This window comes from Vidua chalybeata, chromosome 17 (genome assembly GCF_026979565.1).
Source record: "Vidua chalybeata isolate OUT-0048 chromosome 17, bVidCha1 merged haplotype, whole genome shotgun sequence".
Taxonomy (NCBI): Eukaryota; Metazoa; Chordata; class Aves; order Passeriformes; family Viduidae; genus Vidua; species Vidua chalybeata.
Window position 1 is genome coordinate 6,006,740 of NC_071546.1, and position 20,543 is coordinate 6,027,282.

At 43.0% G+C, this 20,543-nt stretch overlaps 1 protein-coding gene and 1 long non-coding RNA gene across 6 annotated transcripts; one reads left to right on the forward strand and one right to left on the reverse strand.

Moving 5' to 3' along the window:
• Positions 1-451: 451 nt before the first annotated feature.
• YWHAB (tyrosine 3-monooxygenase/tryptophan 5-monooxygenase activation protein beta) lies at positions 452-16,001 on the reverse strand. Of its 3 annotated transcripts, none has more exons than XM_053958490.1 (6): positions 15,936-16,001; positions 6,503-6,803; positions 5,363-5,486; positions 4,228-4,391; positions 2,796-2,891; positions 452-2,333 (listed from the first exon to the last, which is right to left on the reverse strand). In XM_053958490.1, exons 2-6 carry the CDS (start codon positions 6,794-6,796, stop codon positions 2,277-2,279), a joined length of 735 nt encoding a protein of 244 aa, XP_053814465.1. In that variant the 5' UTR covers positions 6,797-6,803; positions 15,936-16,001; the 3' UTR covers positions 452-2,276. The 3 variants fall into 3 exon arrangements, with proteins under 3 accessions (XP_053814465.1, XP_053814464.1, XP_053814463.1); XM_053958489.1 differs by having other exon boundaries at positions 15,871-15,959; XM_053958488.1 differs by lacking the exon at positions 15,936-16,001 and adding an exon at positions 14,285-14,390.
• A 98-nt stretch (positions 16,002-16,099) lies between these two features.
• Positions 16,100-20,205, forward strand: LOC128796630 (uncharacterized). 3 transcript variants are annotated; one of them, XR_008433853.1, is made up of 3 exons: positions 16,100-17,055; positions 17,204-18,983; positions 20,058-20,205. It is a non-coding gene; the product is annotated as an uncharacterized LOC128796630 (long non-coding RNA). The 3 variants fall into 3 exon arrangements; XR_008433854.1 differs by having other exon boundaries at positions 17,204-18,627; positions 18,818-20,205; XR_008433855.1 differs by having other exon boundaries at positions 17,204-17,669; positions 18,470-20,205.
• The last annotated feature ends 338 nt before the right edge of the window (positions 20,206-20,543 follow it).

Genomic DNA, 20,543 nt, shown 5'->3' on the forward strand with positions numbered 1-20,543 from the left:
CACTTTTGGTGTTCCTTTAGCACAGCACACTGTGAGACAAGCAGAGCTGGGTGTGCAGAGCTGAGGTATTCTGTGTACAGAGCAGGTATTTAAAAGATTCCCAAGAAAAATCTCCAAATGTAACCAACAGACTTTTTTTTTTTTCCAGTGTGTTTGACCCTACAATAGGCAGTGACTCATGGCAAGTTAAATGGTTATTTAGAGGTGCATTTAAGCCCTGCCATGGCAATATATTACAAATATGCCCTTGATGAAAAAGAAGAGAAACAGTGTTTTCTTCTCCAAATCTGGGAGGGTGTGTGGGAGAGTTTCTCTTTAAAGAAATGAGTAACTCAGTATTTGTAAACCATGAATCAACTCACACAATCCACAAACTGAAAACTGAATACAAGTGGTGATTTTACTACCACGGGTTTCGGCAGTACTACAGCAAAGATGACAGACAACCAAATGATAAAATTTTTTTTTTATTATTCACTTTTGAATTCTTTTACACTTTCCTGATTATTTTGTGTAAGGTGAAACTAGAACTGTTTAAAAGACATACACAAATCTAGTACATCAATAACCAGGTATTTCTTTTTGCTATACTATTCTCACAACCACGTGTGTGCTAGGCAATATAACCGTCACAGAAGCAAACTTTAGGCAGAATACTGGTCAGTAAAAACAAAGCGAAAAGAGCTACCAGATATACAGACAGGCTCGGTTCCACATTCACTACTGCATTTATCAAGCGCCAAGTATTAACTGCACAATTTGTTCAGCTAGTAGAGGGGAGTTTTAAAATCAGTGCATGAAATTCTCTTCAGCAGACAGATGGACAAACAGATGGATCCTATACCTAAGTGGAATGTGAAGGCAGGGGATGATACCACGGGACTGATAGGTGACAATTCCTAATCTTTTCCACTGCATTATTCACACAACTCTTACTAGGTTTTGTTTAATGGGACATGTTTGAAACATGACAAGGTGAGGACGTTTGCAGCTCAAATATTACAAGCATTACAGATGTGTAGGTCTGCATTCCAGTACAAGATGGGAAATCCTGAATATTTGAGCCAGTTTCCTGGTACTACCAAAGAATGGCAGACAAGAGCTGAAGAATACAACAGCACTGGCAGCTCTCAAACACCCAAGGAAGAAATCTGTCCTTGGTGAGGTGCAGGCCTCATCCACCATCCTGACATCACCAGGAACCAAAGAAAGGATGATGCATATGGGAGTCCAAAACTGCTTTAATGAGTTTAAACAGGTGAAAGGGTCAAGGATGAACAGAGTCCAGTGGGAGAATAAAGTGAACTAAAAGGTTGCTCAGTGGATTACTTAGGAAGTTTTCAGGATAAACTGAGAATGGGAATACCATGGAGATTTTGATTTACCTAAGAGTAAAGTAATGCAAAAGTGGCAGATCACTTCATGGTATCATTCAAACTAATAAGGCCATTCAAAAAATTGAATCTTCTCCTATTGCAAGTCCATGGCAGTGAACCAAGAGTTTTTACTACTGAAGAATATCTAAGTTGTAACTAGGTAAAAGTTATTGCTGTGGGAAGGGGCTTAGTCATGCATGTGGTATGAGCATGAAAGCACTTTGAGAAGTCAAACCCCAGGTATCTGCCAGTGTAAAGAGTTTGGAAATCAAGCTGCTAACTCCCCTGTTTCCCTCCTCCCCAAAACAAACCCCATCCCCAGAAAGACAGGATTGACAAAGTGAGCTTTTGACTGAAAGTGGTGCCTCAGACTCGGTTACAAATGTCTACAGAGTGTGCCTGTTCAACTACCTCATAGCAGTGTCCCTAACTGGAATGCCATACATTGGATTGTTTTCCTTCCATGCCCCAGTGTCACAATAGAATCTCTATAACTTTCTGTACAACTTTACAACAGAATTGTACTTCAACTATTTTGGTGCCAAATTAAGCTCGCCAGAGTTACATAATTGATGTCTACTTTTCTACCAATAAGAGTTTTGTAAAGTCAATTGCAATCACAAAACCCTTTATTATTATTATCATCACAGTGTTCAGTTAAAAATATAAACACGGTAATCGGAACTGTAAATGTTCAGAATAGGAAAGTTCGGAATGCCATTGGAATAACCGACCTCCGCTCTAGTACACAAAACACCAACCAACCGGTTTTACCCCACAGACAGTTTTTGCTACGTTGAGGTTGTGAAAGTCAATGTACTATTCTTTTTGCTTGTCGCACAAAGGGATTATGTGTAGGATACAGGGTGACATTGAACATATAGTGAAGCGTGACAGCCATTAGTTCTCTCCCTCCCCAGCATCCCCTTCATCTCCCTGGTTTTCCGACGTCCATAGCTGTAAGGAAATACAAACACTTGTTTATGCTGGAAGCACAGTTAATTACAATTGTCAGGAAAGGGAAGACAGCGTAATTAGTAGTAGCTGTGCAATTTTCTCAGCTAAAAGCAATGCAGAACTGAACTTAATAGTAAAGCTGAAGAATAATAAACTAGAACATGAATAAAAGATAAGCAAGAAGCTAGCACAAGCTGGCAAGTTCCACATAAAACTGTTGAGAACAAACTCCACTCTGTGTTACAAAAGGAATCTGAGTTTGTTACAGCAGTTAACAAGTGATTCGTAGTTTGAACAAGCAAGCCTAACTGGTCTGGTTACAAAAAGCATCGCAGTTAACACATGCAGTTAACGCCTCAGAAAAAGCTTTTAACGGCACAGAACCGCATCAGCTTTCAGATGCTGAGTCCCACTTGAGAGTGCAGCAGCCTAGAGTGCAGTGGTTTGCCCCATGGTACTCACAGTGAGGTTGTCCCTAAGCAGCTGCATGATCAGGGTGCTGTCTTTGTAAGACTCTTCATTCAGCGTGTCCAGCTCTGCTATTGCTTCATCAAATGCCTAAAAACATAAACACAGCCCTTTCACACTCAGCTTTCTGAAGTCACTTCTGCTTATAAAGAGCTTAAAAACTGCCACATTACTATCCACATTCTATAAAAAAGCTTCCAGTATTTTAGTTTCCACCACAAGAAGAAATGTAAAAACAAAGTGAGCACCAGATCCTAGACAGCCAGGGGAAAACAGAAGTCTTCAAGGGTGTCCAGATAAAAGCCCAGAAAAACTTTACTAAATGCCAATTCCAAGCACTGAAGAGACAAGAGCACTCTATGTGTCATGCTGAAAAATGGTTCATATAGCTTGAAGTCAGGTTTAAGACAACACTTAAATAAGAGACTTTCATTAAAAAGGAAGGTCTCTCTGGTCTAAAGAAGCAGTGAAACACAAAGGTACCGTTACTTGAATGAGTATATATTTATATATATTGTACATGAGTCAGTAAACAAGAAAATGGAACACAAGATTTTTCGACAGTGGGGAGGAAGGTTTCCAATTTCTTTTCAAAACAGCAGAGGAAATCAGGTATGTTCCACTAGAGATTAACAAAGCCATTCTTCCCATCCATCCGTTACACATGAAAATCAATACTGTGAGTCTGAGAGCCATAACTGCTATTTCTTCATTCAGGTCTCAAAGAGATGTAAGCATTTTGACTAAAAAAAGCAAGAACAGCAGCAGCATTTTACAGCACAGTGTCACTTACTGCTACAAAGTCTTCCTGAAGTGCATATTAAGAACACAAAGATTCACCTAAAGCCCTGTTATTCAAGTTACTAGCAGACAATATTCACAGACACAAAAAGCTCCATTTAGAAGACTAATCCTATTTTAGGAAGAAGGCTAAGGAAAAAATGACTGGCTATTTGTTTGCCACAACCCATCACAAAAGCTCTTTTTGGTCTCTGGAGAGCAGGGCACACATGCATATGGATAACAAGGACATTTAGGGCTACAAAGATGGGCACACAGACAACACTTCATGTACTGGCTAAGTGCTCCACTCTAAATAAATATTTCACTTTAGAAGCGCTGAATTAATTCAAGTGTTTTCAATTTTGACACAAACGCATTCTAAGAGAATTAGGTGGACATTAAACAGAGGCAATTTGTCTTCCCTGTCACTGGAACAGCTGCAGTAGCAAATTAGCCTTACCCAAAGCTAAGCTAGTCCAGCAAATCGACTTACCTGAAAATATTCTACAATGACAAGCATTTTATGACAGCATTTTTAAGGAATTTGATATGAAAAAGCATAATCATCTACAAAGTGCTACTGTAACCATGTAATTACCTCCTCAGCCTCCACAAAAATTGGTGATATGAAGAGTCTGCTTACCGTCTTTGCCAGATTACAGGCTTTTTCAGGAGAATTTAGGATCTCATAGTAGAAGACAGAGAAATTTAGAGCCAAACCAAGTCGAATGGGGTGTGTTGGCTGCATCTCTTTCTTGCTAATTTCAAATGCCTCCTGATAAGCTTGCTGGGAGTTTGCTACCGTTGCTGCAAGAAGCAATTACAACCACATAAATACACAATACATCTCTCTACTTTCACAGGGGAAGCAATTATATTCTTAGCCTAGACTACCATTCCACCAGAAATTCATACAATTACCTAAGCACAGACACTTATTTCAATGTTTTTACATGCAAAAGCCTTCCACTTGCCGAACAATTAATGCTGAAATAGATTTTTAAATAGAAACGTAAAATAAAATGTATTCAACAAATTCCAACCAATGTGAATGGACATAAAATTCTACTTAAGTGTTCTGGTTTCAAACATTCATTTCCAGCCCAGCTGAAGAAGTCATAGTTATCAATAATAAATCCAGACAAAGCCATATGGGGGGGAAGAGGTAACTAAACTGCTGCACTTAGGTCATGAACTTTGTGTTACAGGTTGGGGTTTCAGGGCAAAGCTAACAGTTCCTTCCTGGCTAATGAGCAACAATAAGCTCCATACTGACATCAAGCTAAGTTTGCAAGACGTGGACTACATCAGACACTCACAGGAATTCAGACAGTTCAGCACTGCTTTCCCATTTCAGAATTTATTACTTTAGAACCCAGGAACCCAATATCCCATATTTGTATGGATAAATTTGCAAACAGTGAAGACTTGAGCTGAATTCATAGTTTAAACATGAGATCAAACAAACTAAGCATTTTCTATGAGAAAGAAACCTACATGCTCCAGGAAAATGATTTTACACTGTCACATATGCTTGAAAACTAGCTACTGTGGTCAGGGGCTGCAAGATGAGTTTGACTGCATTCATGAACATCCGGCAAACAGTTTCATTAATTTCAGTGAAGTCTTTCTCCAAAAGTGACTTGCACTGCACCTATCTTCCTAACTACAGAGCAGCAGTGAAAAGAAATAAATACGTGATATTGGGGAAAATAATACAGGTGGTTTTTATACTTGTTTCTGCTTGGTCCGCAGAGAGACATTTCATTTCTACTTACTTTGCTTATTGTCCCCAGATGCCACCTCTGAGAGGTATCTGTAGTAATCACCTTTCATTTTCAAATAGAAGACCTTGCTTTCTGGCTGCGTGGCATTGACAATAAGGTATTTATCCAGGAGTTCCTGAGAAAGATTTTAAAAAAAAGGGATGTTTCCTGAGTCACAAAAATAATGTCTGAAACAGAGCCTTTGTTACAATGGTGAGCATGAACTGTTCAAACAGTAACAATGACTTCTGTCATGACTTACGCAGACTCATGTGTTAATCACTTTGCCTACTGTTGTCTAAACTCTGGGAAAAAAAAAGATAAACTACTCATAGCCTAATCTGTGGAGAGCTGAAAATGTGCTATGTTGATCCTACCCACAATTCCCTCCTGCAGGATCTGAAGGCTATCAGGGCTTAAGCCTGCTGATGCAAACCAACATCCATGACCAAACTAATGAAAAGCAGCAGCTGGAAATTAGCACATCTGGTCACTTTTACTGCCACAAATTTGAATTCTATGCAGAGCTGTGAAATTGTCCACAATAAACTGATTCTACCTCCAACTTCAGCTGAGAAGTTTGACAGTGGCATAAGCAGCACACGTGCACTCAGAAAGAGATGCAAAGATTGACTGCACTGACAGCATCTGCTCATGACTGATATTAAACAAATGCAACAACAATAAAAGGAATTCCTCTTGTCTGAGTGACAGAAAGAGCAAAATCAGTCTGGGAGAAGAACTACACACCTTGTCCATTTAAAAAAAAAGTACTAAACAAGACTCAGGATGTCAGTATTCATTAATTAAGGAATTTAAACAGCAGGCCTTTTAGCAGGATTCATGTCAGCGCTCCAGATCTAAATTTGTTTTCATGGTGAACCCCCTCCAGCCAGCAGCCAGGGGTCTTCAACATGGCCTTGTTTGCTTTTTGCTGCTAAAAAATATATACAACAACAAATTATAACAAATTCCCTCAGAAGCAAGATAAATGACTTAGTTCCTTTCTAGGAGCTAGAATTGGACCCAAACTATGCAAAATTATTGCCCTGCTAAGGTGCTGCAGTGTCTACAGCATTACTAAAATTCCTTAAGCCTCTCTGAAGAATGCTGCAGTACTAACTACTGTTATTTTTGCTGTTGGATTATTACCAGAACATCATTGCAGATATCCTGCAATTCAGCCTCAATTTTCTCACGATATTCTTTTCCCATCTGCTGTTTCTTCTCGTTTCTCTCTGTTTTCTGCTCGATGCTGGAAATCACACGCCAGGACGAGCGACGGGCACCGACCACGTTCTTGTAGGCCACGGAGAGGAGATTCCTTTCTTCATTGGACAGTTCATGTCCCTGCTCAGTGACAGCCTTCATAGCAGCAGCCATGTCATCGTAACGCTCGGCCTGCTCAGCCAGCTTGGCTTTCTGTACCAACTCACTTTTATCCATGGCTGTCCTGCAATTAGCGAGGAACAAAAAAGAGAGAAAAATGTCTCGATGGTCTGCACTGGGAAAGCTCATGCTGAAGCAGATCTTACAGTCAGTAATAAGAGGGAAATCTATCAACTGTAATAAAGTAATGCAAAGGGTTTCTTTTAAAAAATGTATTTGACCTTTTGCCAATTATGTATAATTTCCACGTGTAAATGACTAATGACAATCCTGAAGATATGAAAGCATCATTCTTCAAAATGCAGCAAAAGTCATACTGGCATTAAGCACAGCCCTATGTGAATCTCTCCTCTTTCCTTTACCAGCCACAGCTCAGCTGGGGAGATATTAACGAAGAAACTGCCAGGTTGCTGGGGCTTTTTCAGGTTTGTTTGTTACTGTCTTGTTTCTCTCCACTGCAGTATAAGAGCAGCTACTTAGGAGCACTGAAGCACTGGACAGCTCCTTCTGACACTGAAGATTTTTGGCAAGTTAGAGGAGATGTTTCTGTGGGTTTACATAAACCATACCCAGGAAAGCCGTAGTTGTTGGCAACTATGGCAAGTACATTTATAATGTTCTGCCAGAAAATAACGTGGGTTTTTCTTACATACGCATCAACATACACATAATGGACAACTCTACACAGCTAGGGTGGCTGCAGTCTCAGGTTTTCAAGACCTTTTAAATAACATTGACATTCATAAAATCTGAATGGGATGTGGCCCACACAATTTGGTCACTGCTACAAAATGAATTGCTTATATGGAAATAACTTGTTTATAATTTCTGATAATGCAGTTTAGCAACCATAGCTGTGAAAGCACATCACATGGCCACAGGGTCACTGAAGAGCTTATGCCAGGGAGAATGGCTGACAGAAGAAAGTAAAGGAGTTTCTTTGCCTTTATCAAAATGGTCTTCAATACTTCACAAACTTACAAACAACCCAAATTAATCTGTATAATGTCTCTAGGTGTGCAGGTTCACTTTTGGACACATCCAGAACTGCTATTCTCATCAGTATTGAGCAATAATTATCCTCTCCCACTGTCTAGGTAAGTTGTCAGGCTGAGATTTAACAGCCAAAAAAAAAAAAAAACTTCTAAAAGAAAAATAAAAACCAAACAAGAACAGTAAGTTTACATTTGTATTTCACAGAGTTCTGTTCATTACAGAAGCACCTACAGTCCTATTAGAAAGAATCAACACGCTGAAAGAGATTGCTGCAGCCTTTTCTCGGTCTCTCATCTTTGAAGATTCCAGTCTGACAGGTTTCTGATGGAGAACATCTTGCACACACTGCTCAGCTTGTATTTTACTCCAAGGATCACCTACCACACTATTATAGAGGAAAACCAGTCCCCTGTACCAAATCCTCAAACAGGACAATAAGACACAGACCCAAATTGCAATTGTGATACATTCCCAAATTCATACACTGCTCACACTGCCGAGGATGAGTCCTAACTACAAAATCATTTTGACATGAGCACATTCTGTACCTCCAGCGGAAGATATTCCACTTTAGCAAAATAAAAAAAAAAAAAATCACCCAGTATATCAAGTCAAACATTGTTATTTCACATAAAAGCTCCTGAAGTAAACCCAGCAACCAAATGTACCTGCTCTGTATCTGCAAGTCACACTCACCCCTGCTTGTGTTTGATCCTTTGTAGATTCTAAAACATCCATCTTCATAAGGCACTCAAAGTAAGGACATGGAATACTACAACCAGCCTCCTGGAAAGGGATCTTTTACTGGTAAGTAAAGCTGGGCTCTGGTTCAGCTGCATTTCAAGTGCTGTGTTTAAACCAGTGGATTCTGGGACCTACTGAAAGGTGCCACACAGACTTCAGATCAAAGTCCTCAGATTTGTTTTCATGACAGGGTGACTGTGGGCAGCAGTGTGACAATTTGTGGTAAGGCATGATTCATTTGCCTCTCTCTTCCCCAGTAAGCTTTTAGCCTGGGGATATTACCATTGGTTTCCACAGGCTTATCAAACAGATCGCTTCTGATGATGGAAAAGGTTAAGTGGGATTTGTGATGTGCTTTGTTTCTTCCTAATTTGAAGGCTATCACAGCACCAATGCAGAAGGAACCCAAGGAAATCATCGGGCCATTTCCCCTTGTGACAGCCCATCCCACGTTTCCCTGTTGAGTCTATCAAACCTTGTAAACCATTCCCTTAACTCAGCACTATTTGCAGACTATGTGCTTAAGGCAGGAAGTAATTTGTGAGTGGTATTTCTCTAGTCACTCACTAAAATCTGAACATGAGCAAAGTACACCTGAAGAATGCTTTTTACATTACAAGAGCCAACTTTAAACAACACGACATTGAAACTAAACAGTTTCAGAGCACTTTTAGTTTCTTCATTGTCTGCACAGCTTCTAGAAGTATTTCTGCTGCAAACATCTTATCTTCTCCTCTTCTTCTCATGGAATGTGATTGTTATGTGGAAGCAGCCTGCTTGTTGAAATGCAGAGGCAAGTAGCTCCAACAGAGTTTACATTTTGCCATTGAAAAGTCGCTTAGTTTTATCTTTGATCTGCACTTTGCCAATAGTGGTCTAATCTGTTGGCAAGTCATCTGTGCAGAATTCTGTTTACAAACAATATAGTTTAGTTTTGAAAGGGTGCAGAGATTGCTTTATCAAGCTCACTGACATATTTATATTTAGATGCAAGACAGTTCACAGGAGTCAATGGGTTCATATAAGGACACATGAAGGAAATCACAAAAGGAACTGCACATGAAGGAAAACACAGGGGCACAAAGACCTAATGGATAAAAGAGATCCAGAAACCAGTTTAACATATCAATTATACATGTAAAATACCAGCACAAAGATTAGACTGTTGCTTCTCATCAAGCAACTTTCCTCAGCAATGTAACTAATTTATGCCCATGAAAGTCATTTATGCATATATGAAACTCAAACTCATCACTAAAGATGGAGCTCCTGAGTACTTCACTGGCTTAGTTCTGACAAAAGAATTCAGTGTACACAGGCTTGAGTTTAGTTAATTTGTGTTAATATCTGTACTGTTACCAGGCTTGCTATGAAACACAAGTATTACTCATTAACATAGATTTAACAGAACTTAAATGCAGTAAGAAAAGCATTGCCCACACCAAAATATCTGCCAATGACAGTAAGCCTACCATTACTACCTTCCCAGGATGCTGCATAAAGGAAGACTTAAAATCCTCATTTGATTCTCCATTGCTTACCTTGTTAGAAGCTTGGAGAGAGCTTTGCAGAGCTATGCTGGCTTGAGCTCCAAAAGAGGGAAGTGTTTGCCAGAAGGAAAAAAGATACAAGGAAAGGAGTGATGTTTGAAAAGGCAAAGAAGCAACTATCAGTTATAACTGGTCCCTCCCAGAGAGGAGATGAAAGCCACATTCTAACAATGGACCAGTGTGCCACAGTCTGAAACAAGCCAAGCCTAGAGCTAAAAATACACCTAGGCCACACACAGAAGCCATCTACCAAAGGTTACCTGCAGCTAGGAGCAAAACACACAGAGGTGATGAACAGGAGGCTGACAGGAATGGTCTATTCTAGCACTGATAAAGCCATGCCATGGTGGCAAAGGGAAAAGAGGGAAGATGGAAAAAGGAGCAGAGACGTGCAGATCACAGCCATGGAGGAGTCCTGAAAGTTGCCTGTTCTAAGCAGAAGATTCTGATATTAGATGCATTAATACAGTTCAAAGTCTTAAGACGCTGTCTTCTTAAGCATCTGTCCAACACAACTTAGTAGCCCTTGAAAAAGGAGTGACTGGACATTGTTCACAATAAGGAATGCCAACCACTGCCCAGCAGTCACAGCCAATAGCACCAGCTGCCAGAAATTTAAATCACCTGAAGTCCCACACTCAAAATGTAATTTTTTTACTATTTTTTCCCTCTATCTCCCATACAGCCTAAAGCTCTTTCAAGCTCTCTTACAAATGCAGAACAGCATGTATGCAGGCACTGTAAGGTAGAAGTGCTTACTCACACTCCAGAAAAGCTTTACACCTGTGTGGACAAGACTGAAACATATCACAAAGCATCAAAGGTAAAGGCCAGAACCTGCAAAACTCATTAGTTTGTAGGTGCCTGCATCTTTCAGTGGAAGATGCAGTGAGAAGGGGATGGTGTGGCCAGCCTGGGAACAGCACCTGGGGTCAGTACACCCAGGGATCTTTCAAGAGTGGATGGACACACAGAACTGGAGGTTTACATCCCATTTACAGCTGGGGGGTAAAACACGCAGCTACTGTTCTTCAGAAGACTGCAGGATTTTGAGAACTACAGCTAACTCCTTAGCACTTATTCCATCTGCTCTGTAGCCTTTATTGGTTCCCATTCCTATGGGCTCTTCAGGACAAAGCCAAAGTGAATCAGAACTAACTGTGCTTAAAGTCTGTAAAAATCAAATGAAAACTAACACGGAAAATAATCTGGCTTATATAACATATCGAACTGACAGGACAATACTAATAAGCTTACGTTGGTCTGAAGTCTGCTGCTCTTGATGACCTGTTCTTCTGATGCTAATTAAGTCATCGATTTTTGTGCACTGTTTTTCTCTCTACAGCAAACATGAGTATCTATCAGACAAACACTTCCACTTTGTAGAAAAGAACTGGTGAGAAAGCAGCGTAGTTATTGGTTTGACATACTGGTTCCTAACATGTTGAGCAGAGCTGCAAGTTAACAGACTTGCATATTTCACTGTGAGAAAGGAATACAAAACGAGGTTTGGTGAAATGGGAGGCAATCATACTTCCCAGTCATAAGCTCTGTAAGTCCACTTAAATTCTAACAGAAAAAGCAGCAGACTGGTACAGGATTTGCAGTTCAATATTCCAACAATATGTGAACACACCTTATTTGATTTCTGGACAGGCAATTCATTCTGAAAATAAACATTCACATGAGGTGAGTGGTGCCTCAAATTACAGTTCTGTAACTACAGAGAGTAAGAGCTCTGGGGACATTATTTCTAAAATAAACAGAAAATCATTCTCCACTATTCATGTACACACATGCTGACACAAGTATCTGCATGATGGGGATGGCATTCCCTGTCAACTGGACAGTGCTTCCAACATTTCTTTTTTACAGGAAATGGAGTGCAACTCCTTCAGTTGAGTGCAAAGAACCTTCCTTGCTTTCCTGCAGCATTAGGCATTTCATTTTATTAGTTGTGTTTCTCTAGATGGTTCCCTCAAAGGCTACCATGGGTTGTTAAATTACTGATTAGAAAATGAATGGCTCTGGTAAGATCTGAACAGCAAAATCTTCCTGTCAGCAGCTTGGGTATAACAAGTTCAGTAAAATATCCTGCAAACATAATGAGGGAAAAAGGAACATGACTTCACAGCTGTGACATTCTTGCTGACCTTGTGCAGCACATAACTTCAGCCTCCTCTGCATCTACCCTGGCCTTCGGCTCAAATCTCTATGCAAATGTTGAGATAAAATTAACATTCTATAAAGCCATGCCTCACCCTGCTCTGGCCATCTGCTGCCATCATTACATGTTGTTTCGTAAAACTGAATAAAATGACACTCAATGGCTTTCAGTCTCCACAGCGAATTACAAAATGCCTATGACCACTACCAAAGTATGTGGGGACACTGATATTGTATGGACATCTTAAATTTAGTGAGAGCAGCCTTGTTCTTCCTAATGCCAGGCTGAAAAGCAGAGCTCTGCTCCTGCCTATGGCCCTTTTCTCAGGACAGCTGCAGGTGGAGACATGCTGGCACTTCCACAGCACAACATCCCCACATGGCAACACCTTTTTGTTCCAACCAGGAGAATTGGTTTTGGCTAGAATACAGGTGGAAATTGTGAGTAAACCCAAAAAAACTTCCCCCAGGCATAAAGTTCATGCCAAACTGATGTATTCGTATCACAGGTAAATCACTTTTGTTAATAATAAACTGACAGTATTTACATTACAGGGTGGGGCAAGGAATGTGGCCATATAACAGACACCCTACTGTAACGCCTGGTATTAGGATACCACACGGATCAGAGTAGGAGCTTTTACCTCATTAACCAAATAATTATTTACTGAGCTCCTCCTCATCCGAGTTTATTCACATGCATCACAAAAAGCTGCATACTGGCACAGGCCTGCTCAGGAAAAAATAAAACGACTCAACATCAAAATAGCGGAGATCAGAACATGCGGTACTGACATAATGAGGTTGAGAAAACTGCACCAGGCCCATCTGTGCAAGGAGTCTATCACTTTATTGGTACCGATTTAATAAACAAAATATGATACAGGGGATATTTCTGCAGTCCTTTAATATGAAGGGAGAAAAAGGCACCTGTGTTCTTGTTTTCTTTTCTAGACCAGATTATATCTCATTGTTGCTTTAAAATAAAAATAAGCTCATCTTTTTTGATATATAAAAGTATTACAATTTCTGACTGAGGTGTCCTGCGTTAGTGAACATGTGAAAACACAAATATTCCTACAGCCACTGAAGATACTAAACATTACAAACACTGCCAAAGCCTCTGTTGTTTTTCCATGGGAATTTAGCTTTTATGGTGCTGCATGATGTGTTTTTTGTTCTCCTATCACTGGAAAATGTGTTTTAACTATTAATAAGGAATCTGTCTGAAAGCAACCAATTTATATTGTGATCTTTGTGTGAGATGCATTTATGCCAATACGGTGATTGTGTGCCACTGTTATTTCAACATCCCAATTAATACCTGGTTATACATACCTCAAACAAAACCCAAAGCCATTACATCTGGGCTACTGCCCAGCCTTTTTGTAGGCTGGGACTGGCTTGAACCAACCTTCTTTCCCTCTGGGGTCCTCCCTAAACGCATCTGTATTCCCAAACAGACACGAATGATCAAAATTGGAAAATAACAAACGCATTTTCTTTTGTAATAAAGCGCTCATACATGGCCATGACCACCTACGTGGGCCGGCTCACAGCCACCGGCACGGCCACGGCAGCCGCGCTCTCCGGGCTGGGCACGGAGCTGCCGGCTTTGGGAAGGCGGAGGCCGGCCCAGCCGTGCCGCGCTGCGGGCTCGCTCCGGGCAGCGCCGCTCCCGGCGCGGCGGGGCTCGCTGCGGGCCCCGGGCGCGCAGCCCTTCCCGCCGGGCGGGCCCAGGTGAGCGCGGCCGCGCCCCGGGCACCGAGTGACTCACCGGGGCGGGGCAGCGCCGGGCGCACGGGGAGGGGCGGCGCCGCCCGCCCGGGCCCGCCAGCGGCCGCCGGGCGAGGGTCACACCGTTACCCGGGCCGGGGGACGCAGGACCGGGGAGGCAGAACCGGGGACCCTCCCTCGGGGACCCCCGCACGGCGCGCCCGCCGCGGCCTGCGGCTCCCCGCGCGGGGTGGGGTGGAGCGGAGCGGGCCGGGCGGGCGGGGGCAGGCCGGGGCGGGCTGCCCCCGCGGGCCGCGACGCCGATCCCCCCCCAACGCCGATGCCCGCCCCGATGGCGGCCGCGGCCCCTCACCTGGCGGCGCGCGCGGATCCCACGGGCGGAGGCGACGGCAGCGGCGGCCGCTCGCACGGACACGCGCACACACCCTGCGGCGCTCGGCCCCGCTTCCGCCGCGCGGCACGCCCCTTCCGGCGCCAGGGGGCGCCACCGCCCCGCGCGCCGCCCCGGCGGGACGGTCGCCATGGCGACGGGGCTCATCCCGCCCGGCCCGGCCCGGCCCGGCCCGGCCCCGGCGCTGCGCGGGGCTGAGCGGGGCCCGCGGCTGCCGTGTGAGCGCACCCCGAGCGGGGAGAGCGCCCGAGACGCGGCCCGTGCTGCGCTCACGCCTCGGCGCCCGCCGCGCTGCGCGCTCTTTGTCTCCGCGGAGCTCCCTGGTGCCGCAGGAAGCGCTGGGGTGGGAGTGCAGGGGAGGGGGTGCTGCGGCCTGGAAGTGCAGCAGTTTCTCCGGCAGCAAAAGAAACAGTTTCTGGTTTTCTTGCCATTTCGCACTCCTGTTCTTTGGCTGGACCTCACGGTAGAAGTCACAGAATCACAGAATTGATTAGGTTGGAAAAGCCCCCTAAAATCATCGAGTCCGACCCATGACTGAACACCTCCATGCCAGCTAGAGCATGGCACTAAGTGCGGCACCCGGTCTTAAACACCACCAGGGACAGTGACTCCACCGCCTCCCTGAGCATTCCATTCCCAAGGGACACATATGGGACATATCCTCGGAAAACAGGCAGTGCGGTTATTCTGTGCACCCTCAGAAATAAAATTTGACAAATGCTTTGAATTGCAAAATCACCTTTAAACGCTGTTTTAGTAGCAGCTCTTCCCTACAACTTCAGTTTTCACTGAAAAATCAAGATCCTTACTGACTAGGTAAGTTTTATGCAACTAATAAACTACATTTTCTGAGGAAATGGCAAAAGAGAACATTTTTGGGGCATGAGGAGAAGTCTCGCTTGGTGTCCAAAAAGGAATCCAAATAAAAGAGTTGTTTTGTAATCCGTATAATCCTTTTGGATAAGAGGTGACAGGACAATTGCACTGCACCCAGATCTCAAATTTATGGCAGCAACACTTGTCAAAGTGTTATTATTTGGGCTCAGTTCAATTACAGCATCCCGGAATCCAATTTTCTCTTTAACTTTCAGATACAGTCCCGGGCCCATCAAAGTGACTGTCAGATTCCTTTTTGGTGATGGAAGGACTTCATTAATTTCCTGCTTAGTCTCAGTCCAAAGGTTAATTACTTTGGAAAGTCAGAAGGAAAATTACTTGGCACCCACAAGTTATCTTAAGCTGCAAACACTGATTCAGCTCCATTAGTTGCTGTCATCACTCTCTTTTCTTTTCTAGGCAAAGCTTGTTTTTTACCCCTGATCTCCATAGTCCTTATCTTCTCAGTTTCTATTTGGGCCATTCCCAGTGTTCTTGCTGAGGCCTTGGGGGTGCTGATTCACGGCAGAATTACTTGGTTTTGACACTCCTTGCCTGCATATCTGTGTATCATACTCAGTTTGCAGAGGTGTGCTGTCGACACCTGTTCATTTAGACTCCCTCACCCTTCTCCCCTTCCTGCCTGTGTTATCACAGCTCATGCCTCTTACTTCCAGTGAGGTGCCCTGAGCTCCTTTCATACAGCTCCTCCAATTTGTCCGCACAAAATTCTCACCATCACCACTGAAGTGCTCACAATCCTTCTCAGCTGGTATTTTTGGACCATGCAATCTCCACCACAACATCCAGGTAGGGCAATTCCATACTGTGTTGTCACAGAGGTGAAGCATCACCCTCTGCTGTCACAGAGCTCCTGCAGCTGGGTCCCTGCTGGGCCAGAGGCCACTGAGACATAACTGTGTTAATGACACAGATCATTCCTCCCTGAGCTCTTCCTACCCTGGGGCCTTCCCAGTCCTGTGCCTGGTCTGCTGCTAGAGATAAGCAGGGCACCCTGCAGCTCCTCCAGGGATGGTGAAGGCTGGAACCTCACCATCAAGACCTCAACTCTGGAAAAGCTTGCACCAGCAGTAAGTGGTTCAATGTGTCACCTTTCAGAGGAGGAAGTGCACGTCAGCTCAAAGAATCTGAGACAGGAGATACCAAAGTCTGTGCAAGAACAGGCTGGATCCATGAGGAAACAAGCACAACAGAGAGACCAACTTGCCTGGCTCTCCAGCAGAAAACGTCCTGCTGTGTGTTTTTCCAAAGAGCCACATTTCAGGTAGATAAGTGTGAGGTATAAATGGAATTTGGCTTTAGCAACAGGTCAGCGTTAACCCTGTCACTGCCCTGGGGAGCACAGAGCAGCTGCCCTAAGAGAGTGCTCACACTGAGCTACAGCCTCACAGACAGTAAATCCAGAAGGGAGGAAATCACGGGATTTGCTCCGAAAGAGGAGACAGCTCATGGCTGAGGTGGAGTCCCTTTGCTGGAGGAGTGGTTCTTTACAAGGACTGTGAGACCCGAGCCCTTCCCTGGATACACCACAGGCTTCACCCTTCAAAGGAGGCTCTGCAGGGCTGCAAGGACAGCTTGTTCCTGTCTTTTGCAACTGATTCACTATAGAGAGAGAACATCCGTCTCCAAACCACTTCTCTTGCACTAAGTTAGTACTTGACATCAATAGCAGGTAAATGTGGAACAGCTCTTTGACAAAGATGTCGGTTGCCAAACGGAGGGCTGGCTTTATTCCCCGTGCGAGCAGCAATGTCAGAAGAAGCTGCTCCCAGCAGATGGCACAAGAGCTCGAGCTGCTCCAGTCTCTGCTCTCGGCAGCCTGTACCTGCCCTCAGGTGTGCGGCTTCTGGTACAGGAAAAACGAACCTGAGATTTGTACTAAAATAAGTGCATAAATCTTTGTTCAGAAATGCCATCCTGACGAGTCCCTCAAATTTTGTGATTTTTTTTTTGTTTGTTTTTGGTCATTTGTGTTGAAAGCAGTAGGTCTCAGCTGCTGTGGGTACCAGAAGCAAACAGTTGATGGCACTGCATGATCGCTGTCCCTGCAGCTGATGTCTCCCTGCAGCCTGAGTGAGTGAAAAACGAGGGTATTTCACTTCCATGCTGTGGGAAAGACACTCACAAAATGTAATCGCCACCTATTAAGTATATTGATTTCTTGAATGTTCTGGTACTCATTTTCCCAATCTTCTTCTCTGTGTGTGAGAGTGGATGATTCCTGGTTGTTCTAGAGCTGTCTCTCACAGATCACTAAATAGTGGATTAGGTGATGGATCCCACATGGAACTGGTGTAGTGCTTTATGGCAGCTGACACAACTGACCTGCTGGAGCTGACAGCTGGGATGTCCACCAGAAGTCTCATCAGTATATGAAGAATTTCATCATTTGTCAATGCTGGTTGTGATGTGCTTTGAATCGCACGTGATGGCCCTAAGAGGGAGACTTGTAAGGAAGCAACAAGTAACATTAAAGAGCAAAACAGTATTTTTTAAATTAATATTTCTGCAATAGGAAATTTTTAAAAGCTCCAAGGGAAAAAACTTCTGCAAAACATCTTGTATTTTCTCTGTGCATAAGCTGCTTGTGACATTACAGACTACTGTGATGAAGTTAAAACTAGAATTAGGTTAGTTAGAACTAAAATTACAACTAATCTGAGCTCAGGCATAAACATCTTGCATAGGATAGAACTATTAATAAGTTTAATTAAAGCAACATTTAAAGCAAAGAGCATCAGGTTTTCCTCATGGTCCCTGCCAACTAAATGCTAGACTAAATGATACTTTCTTTGGGCATCTTTCAGTCCTTCCTTCTGTCCAAGGAATTCAAGTGGTTTATTGCAGCTTCTCTATGAAATGTGATTTGGGCAAAAGTCAAATTGCTGTTTTAATTTGAAGGTGTTTAAAGGTCTGAAGGTGACTTCAGAGAACACAGTTAAGAGCATAATTGCAAAGCAACTTACAAGAAGTAACTGTGGGAGTATGAAAATATAAATGACCTAAATAGTATAAAATAGTATGATGGGAAATGTGGTTGGAACAAATGTCTTGGATGGGATAGGAATTCAGCTCCAGGAATGCGATTTTGGCAGTAGTGCCCCAAACAGAGAATGCTATTTCTGGGGAAATGCACTGAACTCTGGGTCATGAATTAAACTCAGGTAATTTATGTTCTGCTCATAAAAAGTGGCAGTGCAAAAAAACAAGCAGAAATGGAATGGAATATATTGCTGTAAATTTTTGTAGCTGCTGGGACCTGGAGAGTCGTCGTGTGCTTCTGGTGCCAGGTAATGCCTAAGAAAAATTCAAGCCAAGGAATACATAGCAAACCCTTCAAAGCTGCCAACTCAGTGACCCTAAGGAAATCCAGTTTCAAAGCAGCATGTGAAGAGAGGTTTGAAGAGGTGACTTCCCAAACCCTGAACTTTATTTATTAGCTGTTTCTGACAAGCTCTAAAGAAAGGCAAATGTCTTGTTTTTTTGAAATTGCATGGCATGTGTTCATTTTCATAGGAAACTCTGATCTTTAGGAAATACCAATATTATTCCATTTCCCGATTTCTCATTCTTTTCTCTCTTGGTATTTAATACCAGTCTGCTGTGCAGAACTTCCAAGCCAGTGTCTCATCCAAGACTTGGCTGCCTGGGTCCCACAGAGCTCCAGCTTCCTCACAACCAGCTGTCTTCCAGGTGCCTTTGAAGTGGGATTTCTGCTAGAAAAGCAGCTATGGGAGAAATAACCCTCCTGTGGTAATGACAGGTAGGTCTGCTAAAGTTTTGATAAAATTTCACTCCTCAGCATGTGCAAGTCAGTAGGAGATGCAGCCAGACAAGAAACCTCCACTTGGCAGAGGGATGTGTCCCTTTGGGATTTGGTGAGATCAGCTTGGACAAGACTAGGCCCCTTATGGAAAATTGGGAGAAAAATCTCCTTAGTACATGGAGTGGTGGAGCTCCTTCTTTGGTATAATGCATAGGGGAGCCTGGCATGACGTTTTCTCTGGATGTCTCTGGGGAAAGGCAGCTTCTCTCCCAGCAATATGTATCTGTTTCAGGCCATACTTCAAAGTCCAGTCTGGGTTTTTGGTGTTTGCTTTTCTCCTTTTAAACAGGAACTATCCAAAGGGCTAAAAATCTGAAGCTTAAAGAACTATACAAGCTGCCTGGAGCTCCAAAGTGGTTTTTTTAATAATTAGCATAAATGCATTAAATATTTAACCTTCATCCTGTGAAAACCCTGACTTTTAAAAAAGAATTTACAGCACAGGGTGGAGTTTTATCTGCTCCTAAATAGGACAGCGATTTCCTTCCTTCCATTTCTGCCCCAAATCTCAAATTCCAGAGTGCAATGAATCAATTGCAGAGGAGGAGATGACTGTTCATCCACCTCCCTGTGCAATTGACTCTCAAAAACTTGATATTTCTCAGACGAGTCAGGGTGAGAGTTCTGAAGTAGCAGGACTCCAGCTGGATATCTGTTCTTTATTCTGGCTTGTGGTTCAAGGTGTCTTTTTCTTAATAAGCACCCGCCAGTAGACTGTTAATAGTTTAACAGTCCACAGCTTCCAAGGAAATGCTTGCCAGCAGTCAGAGCTGGAAAATAACTCAGAGAATGGCATAGGCCTGATAAAAGGATTAATAAATCATAGCCCTGAGAGCTGTGAGTTCAGTTTTGTCTGACACTGGCTCTATGGATTATTTTGTGCATTCAGTGCTCTTAATTGCTTTTTCTCCCCAGAAGTTTGTGTGCAGCTCTGGGATAGATTTGGAGAGTTTTCCTAACAAACTGAACTAGATTTCTTTCTAAATTATATTTAAACTCTGGTCCTTACAGTAGACACTTGTATTTGAGCTCTACTGAGGAGGCTGAAAAACAGAGAGGGGAAGGAGTGACACGTCTTCTCATGGCAAAAGTAGAATATTTTTGCAGAATAAAACTGCCAACCATTTCAACCTAGCTCTGCTATTCCACTTTTACTGGAATTGTTCCGTCTGTTTCTCTGAAAATGAAAGTCTGTTTCTACTCCTGCCACCTGCTATTTCCATATGAAAAAGCTGTTTGGTTATAATGAAGGTACCATTTCTCCCAAGGGCGAAGTAAGGACATTTCATCACACTGCTCTTCCTGAAATTTCACTAACCAGATTCAATATGTTACTAGATTTGATCTACTTTTTCACAAAGCTTAAAGCCTTTAAGGGAAGCCTCAAGTTCTGTGCGAGTATTTACAAAACAAAATGTCATTTCCCTGCTGAACTGTAAGACAGTCTGATGTGGCAAAACAAAAAAGAGAATCCAAAACCAAGATTCACTTTAGCTT